Here is a 14,329-nt window from a genome sequence, read left to right as displayed (position 1 = left end):
AAAATATGTGACACACTTGAGAGAGAAGTGCACTAGTCTGGTGAAATAAAGGCTTTCCTCAAACTAAGCTTTATTTTTCATCTAACGTAAAATAAATTTTTTTACAAAGGTAAGTTGTCTCATGGCATGTATTTTGGCCTGAAAAATTTATGTTTTGGTTATAATGCGGTACCGCTTATAGTGCGGATTTTCGCGACTCCCCCGACATACGTTATATGCGGTACCGCTTATAACAATCAGTTTCTAAAGTTTCTAGACTGGAAATGATCAGTTTCTAGCCCAGATACAACAATAATCGGTTATGACGAGGAAATTCGGGGTTTCCACATTATCGTTACAAGAGGTTTACACTGTAGTGAGCAATTCTATAGGTTTAACTTTATATTAAATCTGTCATCTACTTGCCATAGGATAGTTGTGTATAGCAACATTTAAAAATCCCTTCCAATTAGGTATAGCTAGGCATCTGTATAGGTTTAATTTTATGTCAAATTCGTCATTTACTTTCCGCCCCAATGTAGGCATTGGCCTTTTGAGGCCACGGTATATAAGTATCATTAAATTAAAATTAACCTTGCATAGAAGTGGAAAATGGAAGCTTTGGAACAACCTTCAAAAGGTCCGGTAGTTTTTTGCTTAATTTTTGTGCAAAAGTAGGTAGTAAAAGGTTTGGAGAAACTTCAATATTCAATGCAAAAATATTCGGCCAAAACAGCTATTCTCTTAAAATTCTCTTCAGACTCAAATTCCACTATTCACACATGTCGAGAACTTCATTAGCGAATTCTTTTTTGGGGAGTTTGTAGCTTTTTTTAAGAGAAGTGATGCAATACAGGTAAACTGAGCAAACAAGCAAACAAAAATAAATGCTAGGGAGGCCCAGGGCAATGACCAACATTTCAGAAACTCAGCAACTAAGCCTCTTCAACAAAGTATAGACCTTAGACTTTTGCAGAGCTTCCTTTCTTTCAACTTTCTAGCAATGTCATATGGTTACAGTAAAACCTTGTTAATTCAACCCCCGCTAATTCGGAAATTCGGATAATTTGAACTGCCGATCCGGTCCCGTCAAACGTATGTATTAGTCAATGGCAGCAAACGCTCATTAATTCGGAGGGAACGCGGCGCACTATGGTAAATTCGAACAATTCGGCAGGTGGCGCTAGCTACCGTCTGTTCCAAAGGGTATGACCGCTATCCATCCGAAGTGCGCAAGTGATTTTTCCGGTTTTCCCATGGTTCTTTGCTCTTTCGGTTCTCCGTGTTTTGCACCAGTTTTGCTCTGGATCGCCGTGCTTCAGCGCGTTACTCTCCTGGCGCGGAAGCGGCAGAAGCATTGCTGCAACGGAAAAAGGTAGCACAAGTTCCATAAAACAAAACTTTTTTCAAGCCCCTTCTTCTCTTAAACTAACCTTATACAAGTCCTTAGTTCGTCCTAAATTAGAATATGCGTCATCCATATGGGACCCTGGTCACCAAGGCCTTATCAGCAGATTAGAAGCTACACAAAACCGAGCCGTTCGTTTCATCTTATCTAACTATCCTCGTACAGCCAGTGTAACATCAATGAAATTAACTTTGTCACTTCCCAGTTTGTCGTCTCGGCGCAAAACAGCTCGTTTATGCCTGCCTGTTTCACAAAATTTATCATCACATCCCATCTCTCCGTTTGAAACTAATGCTCGAGCCCTCTTACCGTTCATCCCGTCTCGACCATATTCACAAGGTAGGCATACCTAATTTTAACACCTTCAAATTCAGCACCTCGTTCATACCTCGCACATCGACTGACTGGAACCACCTTCCCGCTTCTATTGCAGATATTAATGATATTTCACTCTTTAAGCAATCACTTATTAACAGCACCCTTGGTTGATTAATTACGTTTATTTATTGTTTGCTCACTCCCCTCTAAAATGTACTCTGTACCTTGAGGGTAAATAAATAAATAAATAAATAAATAAAAGTGACAGACGACCGGAATGGCAAAATCGTGACACGCGGGGCTATTCTTCCCGAGCGTGCCAATAGCGAGAGTGACAGTCACGTTTTATGCCTCAACGCGGGGACCCTAAAGCCCGCCATTTTAACAAATATCCTATCCCTCAATTTTTCGTCGGCCACCTCCGCATTGAAAAATGCAACATGACTGGCACTCTCGCTATCGGCGTTCGGTAAAAATAGCGCCGGGTGTCGCGATTTCACTGCTCCGGTTACTGGTCAGTTGTGCTACTCGTTTTCCGTTGCAGCTGTACTAGGCTAAGAATTTAGCGACGAAAGTGGAAATACTGAGGGCCTTGGAGGGCGGCGTCTCTCGACAAGCGATGGAAAGTTGCGACGTCAAGAGAAGCACTTTGGCCACGTACGTAAAAATTGTGGTCGATATCCTACGGGCTTTCGAAAGCGAGAAGTTCAACGCGAAAAGAAAGCGGCCTTGGAAGGTGGTGCACCCGATACTAGAAGGCATTGCTGTGCTACATTGTCAGCGCAAAGGATGCGTAGCTCCGACAGTGCGAGTGCGGTGGAGCACTCAACCGCGCTAAGGAAAGTTGCTGTCTCTGCCCAAGTGCCGTCCAGAAAGCAGGCGGTAATAACAGATTTCTTCTCAAAATAAAGGTATGTCACAGGGAAATGTTTTCGCGCAACTTTCTTTGTCCTTTCGATATTTCGACTTTCGGATAATTCGGACATTTTTGCCGGTCCCATGAGATCCGAATTAACGAGATTTTACTGTATTGAGAAAATGTGACCTGTGCATTCAAAACCAGCATGCAGTTTATGCAAAAAAAATTTTTTGTCTCTGTCGTTTCCCAAAAGGCATTCAAATCCATAGCATTTATAGAGACTCTCCACACTACTTCTTTTGCGAGCACAGTAAGAAGGCCATCGAAGGGCATACTGCAAGAGTTTTATAAATACTATATCAACCGGTCCCAAGGACCTGGCCAGAATCATACTCTGATATGCATAGCATTAACTGCAGTTGATTCACTTTTGATTGAGAGTGGCCACATGGCACGTTTAAACAACTGGCTTAAGTCTCTTTTTTTTTTAAATAACAACTTTATACAGCATAAAAAAAAATTATGACTGACCAGCCACTTGGAGCTTTGCAGAGCGACTCAGGATGGTGCCAACATTTGGAATGGTGGCCAAGCACTGGTAGACTCCCTCGTCGGGTCTCTCTGTTCTTGTGTGGTGCACACTCCGCAAGAAGAGGGAGCCATTGGAGAGGATCGACCTGCAAAGAGGGTGGTGCAGCAAGCAAATGTGCTTTTACAAATCAACACATCACCAATCAACCTGAAAGGAGATTTGATTACATTTAAACAATACAATGATTTTTATCCCAATCATACTTTGTTCATAACTTTCCATGTTTGTTTCTAAGGAAGATCTTAACAGTGATAGTCGGAGTGTAGAGTATGTTAAACTCAGGCACTTACATACTTGGTTTAGCATGAACAAAGGTTCTCGGGCCCCCCTCATGCTTTTTACAAACTTGATAAGACATCCTAACAGCGTGACACCGGCCTTGATAGCTACCTTAGTGATTTTAAGGTAAGCTCCCAGACTAGGGATCTCCAATCAGTGTGTTCAGATCTAAGCTGAGGCACATGCAACCTGATAGGGTCTTGCAATGTGGGAGTTGTGTTACTAAACTTTGGATCACTGAGGGGTCTCTTGGTGATCCAAATTTATGCTTACTTTGGGGCTAAAGCATCTCAGTCTTGGGATTCTAGTTTATAGGTTGCCAAGTAAATCTCTCGCTAATTGCTCCTATGCACCAAAAAAACTTACCTCAATTAAAAAAAGGAAGTATTTATTTAAATATGGTCTATATTCACATCACTTGGAATATTACAATAGTATATCAAGCAAACCATGCAAGTAGAAGGTGTAAGGAGGTACTTTAAAAGGAATCTCCCAGAAATTTCAGAATGATGGCAAACATATCGCAAGCAGACTTAGAAAAACCTAGGAGACAAGGCTTTTAGCGAAATGTCAGATGCTATTGTGAGGCCTATAGGGGTGTTCTATCTTAAGCAGTAGTTTCAATAATTTCAGCATAGAAAAAGAAAAAAGTAGCCTTTTTCATATGTAAACTTCCTAAGATAAAAAAAAAACTGAAGTGGTTAAACAAAAAGGCCAGAAAGAGCTTTCTTCAAAAATATTAGAATATAGCAAACTAACTTGTAAAAATCTGAGAAGTGAATTTCAAATGATCTTCAAAGAAAATGTCTAGTATATCTGAGCTCAACGCAACAAAGTAACTCAAAGTTTCAAAAAATATCTTGGCAATTATGATTGGACAAATATTCAAACCTTCGAATAGCAGTTTCAAATAAGATGCTAATCGATATTCGCTTTGAGATAAACTGCAATATTTGTACTTTTCTAAGTATTGATCGCGGCAGGTTAGCCCTGTCAAGTGCGCCTCTTGTTGAGTACTAGTGTACAGCAGGAAAGCAACACACACGGTTCCGCGAATGTTGTTTCTCCACAGTACACCGGTGTGCAGTAAGAGGCACACTCAAACAGGTTCAACACTTCGAAAAGTACAAATATCGCAGTGGTGTGCATAGGAGCAAAAACACACCTTCAAAGCGGGACGGTGTACGCACATCCCCTAGTGTTTTTCAAAAAAAATTTAAACTTAGTGAATGTGGATGTGCACAATGAAGTAAAATTTTCAAAATTGATACATGTCTATTATGCAAGATTATATGTTAGGCAGAGATGCCCTGGCAACCTGTATTCATCATTCATTATTTTTTTTATATATATATCTTCGAGATTGAAGAAAGGATATTTGCATATAGCAAGAATATATAGAAATCCCCTTGATTAGGAACAGCAGGCAATTTTATAGGCTTAATTTTATGTCAAGTTCGTCGTTTACTTGCCATCATAATGTAGCAGGGTAGAGAATAACAATCAAGATGATTTAAATCATGATTTGAATCAAACCTGCTTTACTACTATGATTTAAATCAGGGGTCTCCAAACCCCGTCCCGCTGATGGCCGCGGCCCTTTGAGTGCGACGCCCGGCCTGCAACCAGCTGCTACCACGCAAATAATAAACGCCCCCAGAAAAAAAAAAACTGGTTTATACAAAAATTTTAGAAAGAATGAGAAAAAATGGCATCAAAATGTTGGTTCTTTCTGCATATTATTCATTACACATTTTTATCCCAAGCATTAGTATTCAGAGTCCCTTGGTTCATGTCTGTGCAACTATTTAAAATTATTTTGCTTGCTCACATATATTGTGCTTAAGACTCCTCATCACAACTATTCCAAATGGCCATTATCAGAACTACCCTTCTCATTAGTCTTCTGCCCCTCTGTGAAAATGCCAAGTTCCTGTGCACTTTGATTTAGGCATGGTGAGTTTTCTATGCTTATGTCTTCATTAGTGATATATGGAATTTAAAAGAATGCCATTCACTCGCTTCACCAATTTCAATTTCTGCTTAGTTAAAATCTTTGCATTTAAATAATTATTTAGGTGTATTTATTCAGGATTCCTAATTTATTTTTAAATATTTATTCTCCAGCCCTTGAGAGGGTGACAGATCCAAAATCCGGCCCCTTAGCCGAAAAGTTTGGAGAACCCTAACCTTTCCTGCAAAAATAATCCCCTCCCCCCCTTTTTTGTGTGTGTTTTTTCATTTATCGTTAGCTTATTATTTGGTGCTTTCTATATGCATTTGTTCCTGTATTTAAATAAAGGAATCCTCAAGCAAGAAACATTTATATCAGGCTAAACAGTGGTATTCCAAGCAAATCAGAATGTTGAGCTTTCTTTCTGCCATTCACTTCATTTGTTAGTTACGTAACCACTAGAAAAGTAATGTCCTATAGCAATGAAGTTAGAACGCAAAAAAAAAGCAAATAAAGCTTTTTCACTAGCCTAAAAATATCAAGCTGTTTTTTTTTTTTTACTTTAGGCTCAATAACTAAATCAAAAATAGTTAATTAAACTGTACTTTAAATTTAAATTAATTCTTTTTTCCATTGTTTTTAGTAATCAGACCGATTGACGAATCAATCTGTCATGTTTTAAAAATCTAGTGATTAAAAAACACTACTATGTGCGTACAATAATTTAAATAAAATTATTCTGGCTTAAAACGAATAACTCTGATTTAAATAAAATAAATCTTTATTTAAATCAAATGAATTTTCTTTTTTAGTCTTGCATGTAGTTGCTGGTCTTTTTGAGGCCATAGTCTATACTAAATATACAGGGTGATTCAAGGAGAGACCAGGCTCTTTAAATCGACTGCAAAATTCGGTTTCTTAACCTATCGCGCTACGACTTTGTGCAGCGTTGGGCACAGATGGTGCTTTTTTTTTTTTGTAAAATTTGCAAAGAGCGAACTTCCCTGAGGAAAAAGTAAAGAAAGAAAAAGGCTTAGCTCCTATGGAAACGCAGCGACGCCACCGGTCTTCAAACAACACGGCGCCGTTTCGCACGGGAGACATGGCAGACGATCTTTTCGACTCAAAAGCGGCGCGCGTTCCACAGGCGGCGACAGTCGCAGAAACAAAAACAGGCGCGGTAACACAAGGAACTGCAGTTCCTCGTCTGCTAAAGACGCCGGCTCTCGGCGTCGTATGCTCGTTCGTTGGCGGCAGTTGGCGTCGCGACCGCTTGCGCCCTTTACTTTTTCCTCAGGTAAATTCGCTCTTTGCAAATTTTACAAAAAAAGAAAAAGCATAATCTCTGGGCAACGCTGCACAAAGTCGTAGCGCGACAGGTTAAGAAACCGAATAATTTTGCAGTCGATTTAAAGAGCTTGGCGTCTCCTTGAATCACCTTGTAGATAGATTCAAATTAAATTTTCTTAAAAATGGAGTGGAAGATTGGGAACGACCTTCACGTGTTGGGTTTTCGTTTGAGAATGGTCGAGCAGTAGTGAAAGGCTCGCCAAACCACCATTCGCTTTGAACTCGAAATCTACTATTCACTCAAGCGTATTAGCAATATATATTATATACAAGATTAGGACAAAATAAACTGAACATACAACTTGCACCTTATTAGTTGTAGACCATTACAATCACCGGCGGGGTGGGAATGGCAGGGATGTCTTTCAGCCACGTCCAGAGGGAGTTCTCTAAAACTTTCCATCTCGCGGGAAGCCGAGCGTCTCTTTCGGAGGTCAGCCATCCCAAAGAGGCACTGTTCTTATCCTATGAGTGTACAGGTACATACCCTCGTAAGCAATTGCAAATGAAAAGCACCCAAAGCATGCTGCGGGCATTTGTTTTTTCCAATGCAACCTGGCAATGAGGTTGAGCTGGGTAAACAAGATAGAGAAAAATTAACGGAGATCTAGTTCCTGAATGGAGAAAAACACTGCAAGCACGAATATAGATACCCTAGGTTTTTAGACTCTCACCTTCTTGGATCGCCATCGAGCTGGAGTAGCGAGCCTTCCCGCTTCCATTCAATGGTGGGCTCGGGGTCCCCGGCTGCCGAACAGTTGAGCATCGCAGGGCTGTCCTTGATGGCCACCATGTCCGAAGGCTCCTCCAGAAAGCGGAAGTCCGGGAAGAACACGTTATCACCTGCACAAATGCGGAAGACATCTGATCAGAACATGCTACATTCATCAACATGCACATGTATTTACGCTGTGCGACACAATATCTTCTACCAAGATATGCCTCTTGATAAAGCAGTTCAATCGCTGCATTCGGCAAAAAATAAACGTGCCCCTTTCGACGGGAACCACGTACCAGCGCATGCTCCACTAAGCAGGCTTCACGGCGCAACAGCCAAGCTGTTTGCGTGTTTTGCACAGAAGACTTACCGCAACGACACTCAGTGTTACGCAACATTAACAACGCGAATAAAATAAAATTTTGAAAAAATACAGTGCTGGGGCTGTAGCCAAAACGTGTCATGAATCCGGCAAAAAGCAAACGTTTTAGTTGCTCGAATCAAACTGGAAGCTCACAAAGATCAACGACCTTATTCAGAGACCACACACAATTCCATATCGCGAGTTGATTCGCGGATTCTTTAAAAGAGTTTGTTAGGAAATCCTATAAAGTGCCCGTCTGACAGTAGCCGAACTTCATTTCATCATATGTCAGAGGACATGCAATTAAAAACCAAAACACACGCAAAAAAAAAAAAAACATTTATTTTAAGCGCAAGTATTGGTTTACCAATCAGAACGCGTACAGAAACACGACGAGCGACACGACGTCGCATTTTTGACGCTGCTTGATTGGTCCCATCTGCTCGTGGCGTTGGCTGCGCCAACACCGCCTAAAATAATCAAAAACCGTGCACTAGCAATCGAGGTCATCGCAGGGAGACGGAGCGCAGACGCAGACGGGACACGGGTACTACTGCGTCAGCATTCGGTTGGGCCTCGCGTCCAATCAACGCGTCGGGATCGGGACTAATGGCGCCGTCCGAGTGTGGTGACGTCACGTGGAGGTAGAGAAGTCTGTTCACAGGCTTTGACTATTCCAGGCGGTCCGGCAGGTACACACGCTGTATACACAGCACAATAAAATAAAAACATTTTTTTTTAAGTTGTTTTTTTTAATATGTGGTTGACGGGACTGCCAAAGCTCGGCATTCTCGGCGCTGGTGCCACTCCCAAGGCGTCACTGCACGGTGCCGCCGGCGGCTGACGAGTCGACAAGCCGCTGACATGCGGGAAAAGCCAGGATACACAAATAGCGGGACCCTTCGAAGGGTGTTCCGAGGAACGGCAACTGACGTCCGCGCTTGGGGCCGCGGGAGACGGCGACTGACAGCGCGACACGGACAGCGGGGAACCGATTCGTCATTACACAAAGTAGCAGCGACGGGCGAGGTACCGCGCACGTGCTGGCAGCAGCGAGGGCCCAGGAAAAAAGTGATTTAGTCATGCCGTGGTTTTCGCTGTTTATTTTTATTTTCAAAATCGGGGGGAAAGGGCGGGGGGAGGGGGTACAATGTTTTGTGTAAATTGGTTATAACTTAACCAATATACAAAAAAAAAAAAAAAAAATTTATGGAAAACAAGTAAACACCTCTCAAAAATAATCCCTGGAGATGGGGAACAAGAGGGACAAAGGACAAACACAAATCTCCTAACACAGCTAGGTGACTGGTGCGCGACCGAATGAAATACGCCGGGTCCGGGTGTCAAACCCGGGACCTCTCCGTTACAGGTGGAGCGCTCTACCAACTGAGCTAACCAAGGGTTAGACGTCAGTAGAGCAAACGGTACTAATAATAAATAGTAGTTATAATGTCGTTTTATATACTTGCATATATATCACACTAAAAATATATATAAACACTCTCTTTTGAATACTTTGCGATTGAGAGTGATTCAAAAATGCCACACACGACAATCGTCAAAACCTCGTCGTTCTTTCCCGCTTCTTTGAGATTTTTTTTTCTCAGAAACTAAACATGTCAGGAGATTAATATAAAAAGGATTGTTCTTCTTGGAACATGCGCCACAAAATATAAAAATTTTAAGCGAAAAAAAAAAAAAACGATTGCACCTCGTTGCTTAAATCCAAATGAAACCGCGCAAATATAATTACGTAAAAGGTTTGGCAACGGCTCATATTTTTTTATCTTTAGAGGTAGAAATGTCTTCTTTTTAAACGCAATACTTAATATGACGAAACCATATATGTCAAAGAAATTTTATTGCATATATAAAAACACAAAAAAACATTTCATATAAAAATTTAAAAACATTTTGAAATGACGTTGAAGTTTGTGTTTTTAGCATTTCTTCTCGAGTTGAAAGTGTTGTTTCTTCCATATAAACTATGCCAAGATTAACAATAGTATAATTTTTAAATTCGCTTAGATACAAGGTTGCATTCGTTATGACTACATCAAAAGGTAGTTCCATTCAAACTTGGCCGATTATTGTCAAAGGCGCAAGATTCAAGAATTTATATATATATATATATATATATATATATATATATATATATATATATATATATATATATATATATATATATATATATATATATATATATATAACACTTGTAGAACTGTAAGTCTTAAAGCAGTAAAAAAAGTTATAAATGTTGTGGGAAAAAAATAATTAAAAAATTTCGAGACTCCAAATGATGTCACTCGGGGAAACTGCAAAAAAGGCAAAATGCCGAGAAAACAATGTTCCGTAGTTCTAATTCGCGGTTTTGTTACAAACACAAATTTTCCACCAACATATTTTTTAAAGAATTTTTTGGAATTCGTTGTTTCTTCTCTCACAATTTGAGATGAAATCACTCCTAGAAAAATCCCACTTTGTGCGAATAAAAAGGAGAGGATGAAACTGACAGACACACGCGAAAATCGAAGTATTTAGCCTCAGGGTTGAAGAGAAGCCAGCGCAGCAAACAGCTTCCGGTCAAATGAGGATAAATCCTGCGGACGAAAGTACGCCTCCTCTCGGGCTCGAGTAAAGTCAATCAGAACCACTCGCCCAAATGGGGTCATGGTTGTGGAATTGTCTCGTTCTCGGCGATACCGAACGACCATTTGATCTCTACCATCCAGGAAGTCGGATGAGTTGCAGCAGAAAGCCTCAAGGTTTCGCCAATCTACGGTACATACGCCGGCCTGGCCTCGAGCGAACCGGCGGTTCATCGACCCGACAAGACGGAAATTCTGCGTCCCAAAAGAAACCGCGGTCCTGCCGGCAAAGTTTATCTCGTCTGATTCCGTCTTTTCATTGAAACCTATAAATCGAAGATTTATAGGTTTATAGGATCGTTCGCGCAGAGCATAGTAAACACACAGTCTCCAAGAATATAAAAGACCCATCCGACGAGGTAATTTCAGGCGACTGTGTTGGATTCGGTGAGGAAATAAGTGAAAAATTGTTGTTTTCTTTCTAAACACAAAGTGCCTCTGGCCAAAGTGTTCCCGCCACGTAAACTGCTTCGGCGAATGAGTCTTCCACATTGTGGGAGACTGTGCGCACGTGTCCTCTCCTACCTACAGTATATAGTCCTGCCCCAATAAATCAAACCGACAAGAGACTCATGCCCTCAAGAAATTAGGGGCCATCCAAAGACGATGGAACGACAAAGGCGGTCCGGCAAAGTGGACAAAGACCACCGGGAGCGCCGTCACTCACATCTGAAGGTCAAAGAGGAGGAGCATAAAAGACCGCTGGTTACGATCGGCCCGAAAGAACTACCAAAATAGCAATCCACAGACGTCGCGGGCGATTCAACCGGCCGTCAATGGGCGGTCTCGATCGAACCTAACAGGTCGTTATCTTCGCAATGCAGGAACAACAGAAAGCCGCCACACCCGACGAGCATGGCCGCCGGCACCGAGTCAGTTTCGACGGTTTCCGCTCTCTTCCCGGAGGTAGTGCAACAAAGGACGGGCCGTGTGGGACCCCCTCAAGCCCGTCGTAATCCGAAATTGGAGTACGCCGCCGGCGTACAAAGGACCAGGGAGACCGCGAGAGGGGAGGTCCTTTCGCTGAGGGCGGGAGACGGAGCTGTTGGGTCGGAGCGAAGAATGACGGAGTCGGCACAATTTCCAGCAAGGGCCCCCAGCCGCACAACACACCGCGGGCCCGCTCACTTCATTGGAGACGCCATTCTTGTCCCGCGGGGGAACACGGCACGCCGAAGGAAACAAGTTCACAAAGACATCGGAGGGAGTGCGCCTCGGTCGGAAGGGGGGGAGACAATGCCCGAATTAAGACGAATAAACAGGACCCGATGGTTTCCCTTTTACGCTCTCTTCCTCGTTGCGACAACTGCGGGACGAAGGAAGGAACAACCGTAGACAAAGATGAAGAAGGCCTTCGGGGGAGGCTTTCTCCAAGATAGCTTCGGGGATCCGTCACGCTCACGCTCGGAGCGGTACGACGCGTGCGTGGCCAACGCAGAACCCGCGACGTTTTCGACGACCAACAGCGACGGACCCGCAAAAGGAAAGACGACGGGGCTGCCCGCCCGAGGGGAGGGTGCCGTCTTATTTATAAAGGCGCATTCCACGGATTGCACGACGCCGCCTCATCTCTCCTCACTGGTCGAAAGAACAGTTGCCCCAGCTCGCTCCTTCCTTCGCCACCTCGCGCGGACAAGATGGCTGCCGTCAAAAGGACGCTGTGAGCCATCGAAGTCAATCCAATGCATCGTGAGTGTCACGTGACCTTCGGGAGGGGCGCATCGACGTGCGTGGTCACGTGACATGTTCACAGTATCATAGACTCGCTGTGGGACGGCTCGTAGCCTCCCCACTGCAGTTCATCGTAAGGTGAAATAGAAGTGTTTCTTTTAAAAAAATCGCCGCCGGGAAAGCTGCACTAATGTGGTCTGTGCAGGTATACGGGGGAGATAATATAGGGGGATAAGCGTCACGATAAGCCGGTGAATTAATTAAATATGAAAATTACATTTCTAATGAGCCATCCGGGTTTTCGCATTGCTAGCCTTCCAGTGGTATCTTTAGCGCAACCTCGTACTGCCCACGTGCTGTAGGTCTGCAATTGACTGATTTAGTGGCGTTCGATGACGCTGAGCGAGTTTTTGATTGAAACCACGTGTTTATTTTCGTAATTTAAAGGTTCGTGAAGACATTTTAGTTGACTATTCAACTTATCGTGACAATTAGCCTTCTATAATATGTACCCCTGGCCGAATAACTCACCTAGTGCAGCTTTCGGAGCTTTTATTAAAAAAAAAAGACATTTAAGATTGCCCATATGTAGGGATGTGAAAGCATTTCTACACGCAGCGCATTCCTACAAGCAGTGCACCAGGTCTTCCTTTTTCGCACGGCGCTCCGGTGGTGACACGGTGACATCACGCTCCCTTCACTGCGCAGGGGCGGCACCCCCGCCGGCTTCACGACGGCCTCCGTGACGAAGCATCTTCGTTGCTGTGCTTTTCTTTGTGTGTGTGTGTGTGTGTGTGTGTGTGTGTGTGTGTGTGTGTGTGTGTGTGTGTGTGTGTGTGTGTGTGTGTGTGTGTGTGTGTGTGTGTGTGTGTGTTTGTGTTTGTGTTTTCTGAGGTGCGTCCGCTTTGCAACCAATGGGAATTTATGTGCCGTTTCGCTCAGCCAATGAGAATTTAGGTGCCGTTTCGCTCAGCCAATGGGTATTTAGGTGCCATTTTTCGCTGCTACAGACATCAGATAACGCCGGCTTCGCTCCATGGGACAGTTAATGCTTGCGCATTAAAAATCTGGAACCCTTAAAAATGACCACTATCGAACCATTATTGAGTAGAGCACTCTGCCAGAGGAAGTTGTTAATTCTTGTAGCCCTGAATTGTTAGAAGCACAGTTCAATGAATTGTTTAATTAAAAGACCTCTAAACACGCAAAAAAAGAATATATATATATATATATTTCTTTTTTATGTTAGGCGTTAAAATGTTGTATCAGGACATCACCAATTTTTTTTTTTTTTTCACTTTAGAGTTGCGTAGTTGTTTTATATAAAAAAAATGGAAATACGAAGCCCAATTCAAAGAGCCCGCCAGTGCCCTGTGACGTAACAGTGTACCGCAGGATGTCGGGGCGGTCAGAAGGGAGGTATCGCCGGAAGTCACGTGAGTTCTATCACTCCTCGTGCTTACCGGGAAGGGGGGGGGGGGGGGGGGGGGTAAGTGGAGGACGGTATTTTCGCGACTCAAGAAATAAGTATTAAGGGAAATTCACCAACGCGCACACCCCGAAATCCTGTGCTGTCCGAAAGCGTATTATACACCTGAAAATTGTACGCGGCAATTAAACTAAGATAAGTTTCACTCACAGTGATATACTTTTGTTTATTTGTAATTGTAAATATTTTATTAAAAGTATCTAAGTTCAAAACATAAAGATCGACTGCACCAGACCCCAATGCATCAAACGGAAATAAAAAAAAAAAAACAGTAAATATTTTTCGCAGGGCTGGGCGTCGATTAAAAGTTTTAACCCGATTAATCAACACCCTTTAATCGATTAATTAATCGATTAATCGGTCTCGTTTATTTCATTGCAAAATATTAAAAAAAGTCCTTTTTTTTGCTGAATCTGTGATAAACGGTGCAATGTACAACTTAGATTATGAATTAATCTCGATATGTAGTTAAGAAGAGTATCAGAGACCTTTCGCTAAATATTACTTTTGCCGCGTGAGGCAAAGATGTTCGTTGATATTCTCTAGAAAGAGCGGCTTCCTTTCATTGTTCACAATAATCTCTACTGCGCTAAACAGACACTCGAACTACGTTGAAATGGCCGGGGACATGCGTAACCTCTGTACTTAATCGGATGCTATAAAAATATCGCCTTTGTACAGTTTACCTTGTTCTAAAATT

At 42.6% G+C, this 14,329-nt stretch overlaps 1 protein-coding gene across 1 annotated transcript in view; it reads right to left on the bottom strand.

The window, feature by feature from the left end:
• The window catches only part of LOC8041994 (neogenin), a 70,315-nt gene extending 62,737 nt beyond the window's left edge, over nt 1-7,578 (bottom strand). The window contains exons 1-2 of the mRNA XM_040223324.3: nt 7,414-7,578; nt 3,096-3,241 (exon numbers count right to left, since the gene is read on the bottom strand). Coding sequence (XP_040079258.1) covers nt 3,096-3,241; nt 7,414-7,532 — 265 coding nt within the window. The 5' untranslated portion in view covers nt 7,533-7,578. The remainder of the gene's footprint in view (nt 1-3,095; nt 3,242-7,413) is intronic.
• Between the last annotated feature and the right edge of the window lie 6,751 nt (nt 7,579-14,329).

The sequence above is a fragment of the Ixodes scapularis genome, unplaced genomic scaffold (assembly GCF_016920785.2).
Source record: "Ixodes scapularis isolate PalLabHiFi unplaced genomic scaffold, ASM1692078v2 PGA_scaffold0__279_contigs__length_252992795, whole genome shotgun sequence".
NCBI classification, from domain to species: Eukaryota; Metazoa; Arthropoda; class Arachnida; order Ixodida; family Ixodidae; genus Ixodes; species Ixodes scapularis.
The sequence above is the reverse complement of the archived record's forward strand: the minus strand, read 5'-3'. Positions and strand labels throughout refer to the sequence as shown.